Below are 14,640 nucleotides of genomic sequence, written 5' to 3' on the forward strand. Positions count from 1 at the left end.
AAAGAAGTTTTTCCTGCTCTCCCCACGGAGCTCCCTGTGCTGCAGTTTGTGCCCGTTGCCCCTTGTCCTGTCGCTGGGCACCGCTGACAAGAGCCCGGCCCCCTGACACTGGCCCTTAAGGTACCTGTGTGCATCGCTCAGGTCCCCTCTCAGTCTTCTTTTCCCTTTCTACCTTCTCCGTAGTGGGAGGGGTCCCTGCCCGTGGCGGAGGGTGGGAACTGGATGACCTTTAGAGTTATCATTCAACCTAAACCTCCCCCCAGCCCCATCTGCCCCCAGCCCCGTCCAGCCTGGCCTTGAGCCCTGCCAGGGATGGGGCACCCACTCTCTCTCTCATCTCTCATCTCCATCTCCCCTCTCTCAGGTAAAGCCATTCCCCCGTGTGCCATCGCCACCTGCCCTTGCCCAAAGCCCCTCCCCAGCTTTCTTGCCGGCCCCTTTAGGCACTGGCAGGTGCTCTAAGGTCTCCCCGCAGCCTTCTCCTCCCCAGGCTGAGCCACCCCAGCTCTCCCAGCCTGTCCCCACAGCAGAGCTGCTCCAGCCCCTGAGCATCTCCCTGGCCTCCTCTGGCCCCGCTCCAGCAGCTCCGTGTCTCTCCTGTGCTGGGGACCCCAGAGCCGGACGCAGCGCTGCAGGGGGGTCTCACCAGAGCGGAGCAGAGGGGCAGAGCCCCCTCACTGACCTGCTGGCCACGCTGCTCTGGCTGCAGCCCAGGGTATGGTTGACTTTCTGGGCTGCAAGTGCACATTGCCGAGTCATGTTGATTTAATAGCTGTTGTGTAACACCCTTCTTTAATGCTATGGGAACTAAAGTATTTCACCATCCACCCCAGCACCTTCATAACAGTGCGTACCTTGCCTGGCTCCTGCCCCGTGTACCCCTGTGGAACAGCTATTTAACATTGCTGGACCTTCTCCATCATGGAGAATCCTGCCTCTCCTATCCAGGGCCAGACAGTGTCCCCGCTGCATGTGGTTCCTCTTGTTCCCAGCAGCTACGCCTCCTCATTGTACTCAGCTCTCCCGGGTGTCCATTGTTCTTTGTGTCCTTTTGATTTGCCAACTGACAACAGGAGACATGTCCCCAGGGTCTATCCCTATGTCTCTCAGTGCCCGGACATGTGCACCACCTGGGGAAGAGGATACGCAGGGCTAGCTAAGGCAATATTTCCCTGTATTCTTCTCCCAGCCCCTGACCATCTCCAGCTCAGGATGTTTCCTGAGCTTGCTGCAGTTCATATGCTCAGGAACCCACTAATTTCTGCATAATATTTGCAGATCGTAATTACCCACCCATTAGGACTGCTAAACATCCCCCCTGTTCCTCTCCGGATCCTTTGGCATTACCATGTTGTCTGTAGCCCTGGCTGGTTATTAGCTTTCCGCACAACTGTGAGATTATGGCTTTTGGGGTTTCTAGGAAAACAGTTTTTAGCATTTTCCAATTATCACCCTGGCTTGGTAAGACAAAGACCAAATGACCCCTCCAGGCCTCTTTCTGCCCTATTTTCTATCGTCCCATGAGTCTTTTCTTCTTTTCTGTTCAAATTCTTTCTTCCAATTGTTTTAGCTCGTAATTGTTTTCAGATTTGCAGACTTGGCCCTTTGCAGGCTGAGGAACATAACTCTGTTACTGGGTTGGACTTTCTGCTCACTCACAAGAGTTCGCACCAAAAAGCAATCACCAATGGCCAGTTCCTGATGAGATCAGTGATGCAAATCATCTCCTAAAGGTTCATCTCAACATTTCCAAAGTGCATTTCTTTTTTTTATTATTATTATTTTCTCTTAACATTATTTCATGGGAGATGTCACAACTTTCGGTCAAAAGGAAATTCCAGGAGACTGGAATTTCCCATAGAGTCACGCTCAAGGTGGAACCACAGGAGTTGTAAGGTGAAATTTTCTGGCACATGGGGCAGGTTCATGGAGTCATGTTTGGCCTTTAAAATCCATAGATCATGGAAGAAGGCTGCTGGCAAGCTGCCTCACTGTCACTTTGCTCCTGTCTGCAGGGGTCTGTGTTTATTAGAGGTCCCTGGATACCTGATAAATGATAACAACTGGTGAAGGGTGGGTGGGTGGATGCACTCATATATCTGCTGCACAGCTGCAAAACTGGGGTGCAATGGCTGCACTCCAATATACCTGTTGTTTTTCAGGGCCACCAGGACCTAAAGGAGACCAAGGCAATGAAGGGATAGAGGGTGAACCTGGTCTTCCTGGCCTGCCTGGGCTGCGAGGTAAGGAACAACACATCCAGGATGCCCATAACCCTGCAAGCCTTCACCCAAAATCCACAGAATCAATGGGATGCCTCCTGGTGACTTCCCAACCTATCTCTTGGGACCTTGCTGGCTATGCACAGGTCTTGAAGAACAACGGGGTTAATCTGCTGCCCCATCTCCTGCCAGACTGCCAGTCTTGAGTGGCAAAAAGTCTCTTTCATCTCCCAGCTGGCCCCAGGACAGTGAGAGCCGAGAGCCGAGAGCCGCAAGGGTCCATCACCTGTAGGTTGATGCCCCCAGGCTCCTTTGACACAGCCACCCAGCCTAGGTTCCTGCAGAACCTGGCCACCACCCTGTGGTCTCTAAAGCCAAGCCCTTACAAGGCACCAGGGCTGGCCCTACGGCCTGCACCCCCCTGGCAGCACATGGGGACCCAGCATGGGGTCTCTCCAGCCTGGCAGGAGTGACTCGGCCACCGGCTGCAGCTCTGAGGCTTTTCATAGGACACTTTTTTGAATGCCAAGAATGCCATTTTTTCCCCCACTTCTTAATTCCAACTATTGTTTTTGAGAGAAATGCAATTAGAAAAAGAACAGAAGATGCCCCCCACTCCGAGAAACAGGACTCAGCTTCAGCCTTTCTAATTTTAAATCAAACCTTAGAAATACTGGTTTAGCATCCAGGAGCCAGTGATGGCACAGAGGTGATGGAGGATCCCCTTTGCTGAGGGCTTTCTGTCCCCAGGAGCCTCTTGCCAATTGATCCTGCCTGAGGCACAGATCTTCCCCATCCCAGAGGATGTCCAGCCCTGGCTTCACTTTGACTGCTGAAGACATGATCCACGTAGGACTATCGGTGTCAGAGCCAGATTCAGCACCTCAGCGCTGCGCATCTCAGCTGCTGGTACTGAGCTGGGCTGAAAACCTCACGTTTTGGTCCACCTTTTCTCCCTGCTCCCTGGTGGGCGGCAGGACCAGCCAAGCGCGGCAGAGCCAGCCTGGAAACCGGATCACTCTCCCAAAGCCCTTCTCAGTGCTGGCTGCCCGTGCTCGTTTCACCGACGGCTATATTTTTTTGCGTTGACAGATTCATGGCTGTTTTTCTTGGGTGTAACAAGCATCAGAAATACATTGTCTGGCTTCTTTCCTTTTTTTTTTTTTTTTCTCCTTCTTTTTTCTTCTTTTTTTTTTATTTAAACAGAAAACAAAACAATCTCTGGAGGGTTCACCTTTGGGAAGAGTTGCTGAAAGGGCCACTATTTTTAAGTCTTTGTCTTGCTTTCTCTGGTGCTTTTCTGGATGTGGTCACAGCACCAGCCCTTTGGATGTAAGGTCAGATTCAGGTGCAGCCAGGCATTGTAAAGCATCCCTGGTAAATCCCCTTTTTCCCAGCGAATCTACTATCCTGCCTTTTCCCTAGCTCGTCTACCCAAATACAAAGCCAGGTCCTGACATGCTGCAGCATCCCACCTGGGAGGGAGGCAACGTGCTGCCTGGACATAGGACGGAAAGCATTAATCCCCAGACCATGTCCACTAGAGCTGGTGCCCAAATTCCTCCTGGCAGCTTTTTTTTCCTCTTAAACCAGAGAAAAATATGACTAAGTTTGGAAAAGCCCAGCCCAGGAGGGGCAGATGGCGCAGTGCCAAGGGAACCCAGGGCTCCCTCCACACAGGCAGGGGAGACCAGCAGCATCGTGCCAGGCAAGGGGCTGAGCTGGGGTGCTGGAGGAGCTTCTCCCCAAGGAGCTTTGGATCTAATCCAAATTCAGGCTCAGGCTTAGGCTCAGGCTCTGCTGGGTTGATCTGGTGGGACCACCACCCACAGAGCCCACCAGAGCCCACCAAGAGCACGGGGTCCCTCACTCAACCTGCCCTTGCTAGCCCACGTGGATGGAGCACATCTCTGGGGCTTGGATTTGTCCCCTACAAAGGGAGCCCAAACTCCCAGAGTAAAGCCCCCATTTCCCACCTCCTGGTGGTCAGGGTGCTCAGAGAAAATGTTTTAGTCCAAACCCTTCTCCAATAAACAGCAAACTCACCTGGTCAGTGTGCATGGACGCAAGGGACCTGCCACTCATGCTGGGCACATCATGCCTCCTTGGGAGTCTCTGCTCCATGCTGGCTTTTTGCATTTCCTCCTTGATCTCCCAACTTTGGAGCCCAGTTACCTTAATCTGACCTTTAAGATGCTCAGAGCTGCATTAGCACCAGCCTGTCTATGGGTTAAACTGGTCCTGTATCCGGGGGCAGGGGCAGAAAGAGAGGATGAGGTGGACTTTCAGGTGTCTCCTGATAGTCCCAAAGTCCTGGCAAAGAATCAGAGACCAGCTGGCACATCTGCTGGCACGTCTGCTCTGTGTGTGTGTGTGTGTGTGTGTGTGCGCGCGCATGCACACATCTGGTTTGTGTAGGTCTCTGCTGCAACAGGGTCATTTTTGCATCTTTGTCCTCACCCCAGGGCTACCCGGGGAGAGAGGACCACCAGGACCACGTGGCTTGAAAGGTGACCAAGGAGACCTTGGCCCTCCAGGTCCAGTGGGGATGCGGGGATTCAAAGGTAAGGATCAGCCTCTGTGCATGCTCCCGGGTCGGTCGTGGGGTCTGGCTGGGCTTGCTGGGCATCAAACTGGTTCTGGAGACCACTGGGACAAGGGACAGAGACACTGGTCATGGGTGTGAGAGTGGTGGGTCCTGTGGCTTGGGACCCACTTGGAGCTCCTGGGGGAAGAGGAAGTCTTGCTGAGCTGGGCGCATGCACATAAGCAACCTCTGCACCGAGATCTTTCCACCAAGACACAGTGGTGGAGAGAGTCGGGCTTGAAGGGAGAGGGGCAAACCAGTTGGGTTTGTGATGCTTCTGCCATGTAGTGGGGCTCAGCACAGGCAGGCGGACAGTGCTGCCTGCACTAAGCCCTCCCCAGAGCCCTGTGGGGACTTGCTGGGCTGCCCTCACGTGCTTGAGGGCAGCCCAGCAAGGGTTTTAGGAATAGCCTTGTGTTTGTTTTCTGGTGACCTTTCCTGTCTCTCTGTGGTTTTGGAGAATCTCACCACACCCTGGCTAAGAGCAGGGAGAAGCTGTGGGTGTAGGAAGTGGCCACGCATCTATTTAGCAGGATGGATTTGTCCCAGGAGACTTTTTAAAAGAAGTTCCACGCTGCAACCTAAAAAGGGATGGAGAATCCTAAAACATGCTCTTTCTGCCTCCAAACGCCTTGTGGGCAGGGGGAGGCAGGAAGAATCCACCCTAAGGCAGGTGCGCCACCCTGGGCAGAGCTGCCCTGCCTGCAGCCTGCCCTGGTCACCAGTGGCCAAAATGGTGTATTCCCCTCATCTCATGCTTATGGATGATGTTGACCTGGGATGTGGCCACGCTGGCCACCAGGACCTCAGGCCATGGCCACAGACCAGTGTCTGTGTCTGGAAAATGCCCGGAGCCCCTGCAGGCGGCACTCCAGGCAGCAGGTGTTGCTGTGCTTCTGGAGGTCCCATGTGTTATTCATCTTGCAAGCTCTCGCTTTCATGCACTGAGCTCCTTGTGTGAATTGCACGTGTGAAAGCTGAAGGAAAATGTCCTCTTTACATGTCTTTCTGTGCTCTGTCTGCAAACTTGGCATCACGTTGGTGAGCTGGCTAGAGCTGGTATCCAGTTTTCCTGTATGTCCTCCAAAGTGCTGGTTGTTGCCAGGGGCAGGGGTTGGCGTGAGACCTCCACATCATTTCTGGTGGCTCATCCTTCACATGTGGTAGCCACAGCAGTGCCCATCTTCTGTATCTTGCATGCCACCAGAAAGCCCCTTGCAGTCTAGGGGCAGGAGCACATCTTTTATCCCTTCTGCACTTTGTGGTGACTTTAGAAGGACCTTTCCTAGAAATATGCCATCCACCTCCCAGTGCCAGTGCCTCCTGGTGCAGCCCCAGCAAGCTTTAGGTCCAAGCAGAAAGAAGACGCAGGAGATGAGGTGTTGCCAGTGGCCACCTCCTGTAGTTGAGGGAGCAGCGTGAAGTTCCCAGAGCTGCAGCTCAAGGCAAGAAGGTTGCCTGCAAGATTAGCACCCATCTGGTCCTCTTTCCCTTGAGCCATCACTTCTGTGATCACCCACCTTACTGACACAATGGCTCTGTTCAGCCCACCACTCTCCCAGTCACCCCAGTCCAGGTACGAGCTGACCACCTGGGTCCCCTTAGCTGCTGGAGATGGCTCTCCAGGCCACATGACTGGTTAGATGATATTTATGCAGGGCCGTGTAGTTTTGAAGGACACTGCTGGGTGCTATTTCCATCGCCCCATCCCATCTAACTGGAAGCCCAGGGTTTCTGGGCTGATGTGGCTGGGGCAAGTCTCCACACTCCCACCAAAGCAGAGGCTGCCAGTGGGGCACAGAGCCCTATGTGCTGCAGGAACAGAGAAACCAGCGTTTCATGCTTGTTTTGCAGCACTGTCTCTTGGGTTTTTTGGAGATAACTCTGGCCTCCAGGATTGCAATGTCGTGTTGTGGGGGTGCGGGACTTGGAGCTGCAGGATGAAAACGCCTGGTCTGATGCTGCAGGAGGTCAAACTAGCCCCTGGATACTAACGCAAGGGAGACATCGGCGCCGAAATGTTCCTGGCAGTGCATCAAACGCCGAGGTCCGCCAACCAAAACCACAACATGTTTTGGGACCGCAGTTTCCTTTCCTTCCCCGGAGCAGAGGAAAGTGGGCTTTTCTCACTGGCCAGTGCCAAGCACTCATTAGACAAACAAATTATCCCAGGGAGCCTGGGCCGGTTGAATTGGGCTTCAGTAGAGGACCAAACCCTGATGCCAGATTTGTTCTGCAAAACACATCCCTGGGGAATGTGTCCCTTCTGGAGGGAGGAGGTTGATGGACTCCTGCATCACATTTCCACCCCTAAGACAGATACGTTAATAGCTGCTGTGCTGGGTCAGTGCTGAGATGTGTTAACAAACCCCATGGTGGGCATCACAGCTCCACCAAGGAGCTCTCTGGAGACACAACCCTGAGGCTGAAGCCTTTCTCCAGTACTTACCAGCCCAGGAGGTGGTGGAGACCACCCCCAGCACAGCCCTGCCTTCAGGGGAAAGCTGTGGGCACACCACAGTAGCAGAATATCAACTTCCCCAAGCCTGGTGACCCTTCCACAAAGCTGGTCTGCATCTCAAGCCCCCTTCCCCAGGGAGATGAAGCACTTCTGCTCTTGGTTTTGGGAGATGATGGGTCAGGTGGCATGCCGAAGCGTTGATGGACCTTTGCCATTTGGTGCATTGCTTCTAGCTATCATCCTTTCATTGGTATAGAGTAAACCCTGTACCTGAGGAGGCCTCTTGGCTTGAAGAAGATTAAGCTGTCTCCAGGGCTCCACCGGCTGTGGCCTTGATGCACCCTCTTCCTCATGCATTTCTCAGAGGCATCCTTGGTTTGGGGTAAGAATGACTCTGCAGTGGCCAAGCCATCAGGTGTTCTCTCTGGAGGGATGAACCACCTCTAGGTCCCACCAGAGCCCAGCACCCGCACAGGGGTCCTGGCTTCCACCTCCTCTTACTGGCCCATGTGGATGGAGGTCATCTCCAGGGCTTGGATGTGTCCCCTACGAAGGAAGCCCCAAACTACAGCCCCTGTTTCCCACCTCCTGGAGGTCAGGGGTGCTCAGATAAGAGGGTTTCATCCAACCCCTTCTCCATTAAATAACAAACCACACTGGCAGAAAGCACTGAATTTCTATGGTTTATGGGATTCTCTGAAATTTATAGGAAACAGACAGAGCCAGGCAATGGTCCAAAACCGGGCTTTAAGTAAAGGCCTGTTTTTCTGCAGCACTAGTCTTACACTTCTATAATGACTTTCTTCTGAGCACAAGAGAGCTATTGGTTCCCTGGGAAATGCAGCCTGTCCTGGGGTGGGGAGCATCTGAGCCTCCTCACCAAAAATCCCAGGTCAAACCGTCTCACAGTGATGGTCTGACCTGGTCAAGGGACAGCTTGTCCTCTCCGCAGCAGAGTCCTGAGTATTTTCCCTTGTTGATATTTTCCTATCCTTGATGCATTTTCCCTCAAAATTACCCCAGTGGAGTATTATTTTCCTCATTTCCAAATGAGGAAAATTTTTCTGGAAAGTGAGTATACATCAGTCATCTTCACTCTTCTGTGGAGAACATCATGCAGGGAACACTTTCAGGAGGAAACAGCAGTAAATGAGCCATGGTAAGGATGGCTAATTTATAGATAAATTCAGGGCAATAAGAGAAGTCCCCTTCCTAAATACCATGTGTAAGCAAGGAGGAGGTTTTCTGGCATATTGCTGAAGGCAGAACATCTTTCTGCCTGTGAAGATGGGGATTTGGCAGCTTCTCCTGGGGACTCCTGCGAGACCACAGTGGTCCACCTCACCCTGCACACCCAGGAGCTCTTTCCACCCTCCTCTGGTGACATCCTTTCCCATGAGCTATGCAGGTCTTGTGCCCCGCCTCTCTCAGAAGCACTGATTTTTGGAACAGAGGTGATGCCCAGGAGCAGGACGTTGGTGGGGACCAAGTTTCTGCCATGGGAAGAGCTGAGGGTCACTTGTCACAGTGTCTGTGCCAGAATTGTGTGCACAGTCCAGAAGAACCAGCTGGAACTGCACCGATTCACCTCCTGTGGGAAATGGCCAAGCAAAACCTTGACACTTGTTGAGTGAAGGCACTGGATAGGACCTCCTGGTAGGACCAGCAGTGATGCCAATGAGGGGCTCTCCTGAACTGATGGGCTCTGTCCCAGCCCCAAGGCTCTCTCCATTCCAGCTCGCAGGGATGCCCCCAGCTGGTTATGCTCTCCAGCCCTGATACCTCAGGAAGCTGGGCTTGACCTCAGGGTGAAGTCAGCAAGTTCTGCCACCAAAGGGGCTGTCCTCTGCTCATCAAAGAGCTTCTATGGAGAAAAGAGAGACAAGAAGGGGGGAAAAAGAGAAAAGAAGGAGAAAAGCCTTCCAGGAGAGCAAGGAAATGAAGGGACTTGGAGGACTGCATGGGAGAAGCCAAGGCGGATAGGGAAGCACAAGGCACAGGGGATGGGATGTGTTTTAAAGCACCCTCGTGAATCTGTTGGCATCGTCCATAAAGTGCTTCTTTCTTTTCAAGGGTCTTTTGTCTGCCAGATGTATATGAAACTAAAAAAAAAAACAAAAACAAAACAAAACAAAAAAACCCCGAGCAAAAAACCAACTCAGCTTAAACCTAGCGCAGCAGTGCAGGTCAGGGATGGGAAGTGGAAGCACACCCAGAACAGTGTGCTTTGGGTTAGACCCACTGACCCATCCCAAACCAGCATCAGCTCCTATGATGGGCTGTTCCCAGTGACATTTGGGAGAGGTCCAGCTGTCCTGCAGAGAGCATGGTGGTGTGCATGGTGTCACTGTCCCAGGCCATAGGTGATCTCAGGATTGCTCCTGGGGCTGCCCTCACTGCCTCCTCCAGCAGCTCCCATTGCACTGGCTCCTCCTTTCCCATTCATAAGCAGTTCCTGCTCCTCAAGAGCCCCTGGACCCATTTTTAACTGCTCAGCATCCTTAAGCTGAGCCTATCTACTGCTTTTTGGAGACCTTGGTGCACTCCATTGGCTAATGACACCCGCATCAGGGCTCCTAGGAGAGCAGCATCTGGCCCTGAAGATGTGCTGGGTGTCTTGCTCTGCCTTGTGCCAGGAGCCCTTGTTTTTCCCCGCAGCATTCCCGGCTGCTGGAGACATCTCACCATGGGCTCCACTGCCTTTTGCCAGCCCTGCTGCTTTGTAGAAACAGATCTGGAGACATCTTACCATGGGTTCTGCTGCCTTCTGCCAGCCCTGCCACTTTGTAGAAACAGATCACAGAATTGTTTGGGTGGGAAGGGACCTTAAAGACCATCTAGTCCCACCCCCCACCATGGGCAGGGACCCCTCCCCCCAGCCCAGGCTGCCCCCAGCCCCGTCCAGCTTGGCCTTGAGCCCTGCCAGGGATGGGGCACCCACAGCTGCTCTGGGCAGCCTGTTCCTCTTGCAGCGGTGCAGTATGGTTTCAATTTGTGCCAAGTTTTTTTGCCTTAGTCTTTTTCTGAACAGTTTCTAACCATTTGTGACAGTTGTCTCCCATCATTAAGAGTGTTTCCTTCTCCTGCAGCATCTGTGAAGTCCCCAGCTTGTCCTGGTTGCTGTCACCTCCTGTGACCAGCAAGACACAGCAGTTATTCACTCCAGGAGTTTCAGCCCACAGCATTCCTGACCAGTGCAGCTGATACATTCCTGTCCCTTGAGCTCCACCTTTCCACCTTCAGCTCTCTCCATCATTCCTATAGGATGCCCTATAGGATGCAGCCCGGACCCTGCAGGGAAAGTGCTTCTGCTCTAGAAGAGCTGGAGTTTTGAGGACAAACACATCAGAATCGTAACTGTTGCTTTCCAACCCCCTTTTCTTGGGGCTGGGGAGGGAAGGTGGTGGAGAGCATGGGCTGCTCCAGTGTCCCAGTACCATCACGTGCTGGCGAGCAGCATCTCTGGCCTCTCTCCCGCTGCTCAGGGGGCTGCTGTCATCTGGTTCCCATCAGCGGGCAGGCTGCAGGCAGCTTTCCTCCATCTGACACAGCTGCGGCTGCCCAGGGGAGCAATCTCGCCTTCCCAGAGCCTCCAAGTTAAAGGGCAAGAATTTCCTGCGCGGTCTCTCTCTCTTTTTTTTTTTTTAATATTTTATTTTATAAGAAATTTCTGAGCGTGTGTGTGTATGTGTGTTGTTTGTTGTTCTTACACGGAGACAAAAGAGAAGGATATGTTGAAGCGGGGCTGTGCTGCAGGGCTGGGACTCGCCTGGAGCATCATTGGCAGGAGCAGCCTGGAGCCTTCCCTGGCCCCTTCCCTCTGCAGCCTTGGGGCAAAGCCAGGACCAGCAAAGCCAAGCCCATGGTCCCACTCAGGACAATGTTTTCAGTGGTGCTCACCACGGGAAAACACAGCTGCTGCCTGCCAGGAGCAGGGGGCAGGGATTAAGGGAGGTGGTGGGATGCAGGCAGAGGCAGCCCGTGCTTGCGAGATACAGGGAAAGCCAAGCCATGACACAGATAATTATTGAGCTTATTATTTTTATATGGAAATAGGCATGGTTTTGAAGGCAGCCTGTTTATCCAGCTGGTCTGAACGCCCGGCATCATTGCTTCTTGGTGGGTCAGGGTTTGGGTTCAGCAAATCCACTCATAAGGAGGCACCAGCTGGATGCAGGAAGGGTCGATGCTCCGTTGAGGCTGCAAGAAGCCACATCTCTGTCCCTGATCCCTGCCAAATGAAGCAGTTTTAGCCCCAAATAAGGGTTTTCGTCCCCAAATTCAGGGTTTGCTTTCTTCTATTCCTGCTCTGCTGCTGCCCTGCAGCCAGGGCTTTGGCTGTTCAGGGCAGGTGGGGTAGCAGAGTAGGTGGGATGGTTTGAGGGACCAGCAGCCCTCCATCCTCCATCTGCTAAGGGACATGCACCCCAGGAGGATTTCTGGGGGGTTCCCCATCCTCCCATCCTTACCTTGCTCTGGGAGCAGGGGCGTATTGCACAGCCCCAAGCCCCCCACTGAGGGGTTACCCAGGGCAGGCCCCCCCTGGCAGATACAGAGGGAAAGAGCCACTTTGGGCATGAAATACAAACACATAGAGCCTGGGGAGCAGCTGGCCCCACATGGGATAAACCCTGTATGAAGCTGTGCTTTCCCAGGGCCGGGTTGGTTCTGCCTTTAAAAAGAAGCATCCCAGGAGAAGCCAAAGGAGCGAGAAGGTGGGTGCCATCACCATGCAGCATGGCTGGGGACTCAGCAGAGGGGCTGACAAATCTTTTGCTGTTTCAGTTTCCCCATACTGAGAAAGCCCTCCAAGAGCTAGACACACAGCTTTACTTAAGAGCAGGATATCCAGTAAAAATCTGATTTTAACAAGATTTATGCCCCGTGCTTGCTCTTTTCACAGGTGACCGAGGCCCAAAGGGTGAGAAAGGGGACCGAGGTGGCAGCAGCATGGGTAAGCTCTTGCTCCTGGTCATCTCGCTGGTGCTCCGTGCATGGTGTCGGTGGTGTTTGCAGGGTTAGGAGCCTGCAGGGGAAATGCATCTGCCAAGAGGGCAGCACAGCAGCAGTTGCTGCCAGGACAAGGCTGCTGAGTCCCATGCTTTTGTCCTGCCGGGGCAAGGAGGAGCCAAAGCTGGCGGGAAGGGTGAAGGGATGTCAGCACCATGCGAGGACTGAGAATGCTCGAGGAAAGTGGTTGTGATGTTAAGGCAGAGCCAAGCAGGGGGAAGCACTTTGCTTTGCAGCCCCAGGAGCCATCAGCGTGCTGAGATCCTGGGCCAGGCTGATGGGGCTGGACTGAGGATGCCCGAAGCTGGCTGGGAGATTTCACTGCCTGCTTTTTCCGGGGAACAAACAGGATCAAGCTCAGGGCTGAGCTCTCCCACCCTCACAGGTGTTTTGCTGGCAAACAGCATCATCCCTAACCCAGGGACATCCTAGAGCTGGCAGCAAGAGAAATGAAGGCCTGGAAGGACACATCTCCCATCCACTGCCCCAGGGCAGAATTGGCTGAAGAAGCATTTTTCCAGGGCTTCGAGATGGAAATGCCTGTTTGAATGGAGGCACCTGGGCCACAATGTGCTGCCGACCTCCCATGCCCAGCAGCTCTGCCATTGCTTTGGGATTTCCTCTGGGGCCAAGACCAGCAAGTGCCCAGTGATCCCCAGTGTTCGCTTTCTGGGCTGGCAAGCCAAGAAATGCCAGGGAATGAGCATGGAGCCAGATCCTGCCCACCCTCTGCTGTGCTACAGCTATGCTGTGCAGGGAGCTTGTCCCTGAGACCCCTGGCGATGCTGAGGGTTTCCTCAAAGCTTTGGGCATCCCTCCTGCCACCCCAGGGACATCTCTCCTTCGGGACATCCCTCCTGCCTCCCTGAGGACCTCTCCTGGGTCTCCAGGGACATTCCTCCATGGAGATATCCCCCCTGTCCCTCTAGAGCCATCCCTTCCTGAGGATATCCCTTCTGCCACCCTAGGAACATCCCTCCTTGGGGACATCCCTCTTGCCTTCCTGAGGATATCCCTCCTGCCTCAGGCACCCAAGCAGGAGCTCCAGGTCCCAGCTGCCAGCCACCATGACACCCAGTGGTGCCAAGCAAGAGCAAGGATGTGGCAGGGTTAGAAGGGAAGCAGCAGCAGAGGTAGCTGGGGAGCAAGGAGCATCATGGTGGGATGCACCAGCACCCCAGCAAAGACTGCGGGCCACAGTCCCCTCCAGCCACTGCTTGATGGGCAAGCGCAGCCAGTTTCCCTCTGCAAAGTACAAATGATGGAGTATATCACTATTTAATGTCCTGGTAGACACACCCCACCTCTACCTCCTGGTGACTTGATGTTTGCATCCATATTCCCAAACCAAAGGGGCCAGAGCAGAGCAGGGGCAGAGGGAGAGGATGATGGGGAGCCCAGGGAACCAGGGGCAGATGGTGTCCATTACCAGGGAGGAGATGATATCTCAGCCCATCTGCAAAGAATCAGGCCCTTGTTTTCTCAGCCACCTGGAGTTATTTCTCCTCTTTAGCTTTTCCTTTCCTGTTTTGCTGGTTCTGGGGGCTGGGCCAGGGGGAGGTCAAGGGGTTTGGAAGTAATTGCTGAAGCAAAACAAATGCACATGCACAGGATGATGCTCTCAGGGTTTATTGGGTGTGTTGGAGAGGGAAGGGGCCATAGACCTGCTCCAACATGGATGAGGCCAGGCCACTTTGCAGGCAGGAGGTTGATGCAGGCAGAGAGCACAGCTGGGATGCTCCTGTGCTGTTCTGGAGCTGCAGCCTAGGAGGGCCTGATCTAGAACAACCTTCTGCAGCCCAACAAGGTGGACAACCCTGCTTGGGTCCTGGTGTGTCTCCTGATGGCTTCACCAGCTTGCTGGGGCCAGTACCTGGGCACAGCCTTGGCTCTGGCCACAGCTTTTGCAGTCCCCAGGGCTCACGGGCACTGAAACAGCCCTGGGCTGGGCTGGGCAGGGCTGTGGGGATGTTACAGGCAGCTGGCCCTGGTTTGGGAGGAGACTTCTGGGTTTTATTAGCTTTTATTAGCCTTCTAAGTAATGCTTATTAGAGGCTTAAGTGGAAGGGTAGTGGCCAGGACTTACATGGCTGAGTTCTGTGGCTTTATTAGCAACCCTCACCCTGCTGATTAATGCGAATGTCTTGGTTGTGCCTGGATCCGTGCCCTGATTGTGCATCTCTGCCCCCTCTTGGGGAAGCAGTCATCGTTTTCCAGCATGCATGGGCTTTGAAGAGCATCCAGTGAAGAGCTGGGGTGAGAACAGGCTCACAGCTGGAGGAATGAGGGCTTTGGGACTGGCAACTGGCTTGGGTTGGAGATATGGAGCTGGTCCTGGACAGGATGAGCAACCACCTGAT

General features: G+C 53.7%; 1 protein-coding gene across 2 annotated transcripts in view; it reads left to right on the forward strand.

Moving 5' to 3' along the window:
* The window catches only part of SCARA5 (scavenger receptor class A member 5), a 42,692-nt gene that overhangs the window by 21,805 nt on the left and 6,247 nt on the right, over nucleotides 1–14,640 (forward strand). For both annotated transcript variants that reach the window (XM_080388007.1, XM_080388006.1), the window contains exons 5-7: nucleotides 2,163–2,243; nucleotides 4,688–4,786; nucleotides 12,174–12,224. In XM_080388007.1, the coding sequence (XP_080244133.1) occupies nucleotides 2,163–2,243; nucleotides 4,688–4,786; nucleotides 12,174–12,224 (231 nt within the window). The remainder of the gene's footprint in view (nucleotides 1–2,162; nucleotides 2,244–4,687; nucleotides 4,787–12,173; nucleotides 12,225–14,640) is intronic.

Source organism: Falco punctatus (assembly GCF_963210335.1).
Source record: "Falco punctatus genome assembly, chromosome: 5".
NCBI classification, from domain to species: Eukaryota; Metazoa; Chordata; class Aves; order Falconiformes; family Falconidae; genus Falco; species Falco punctatus.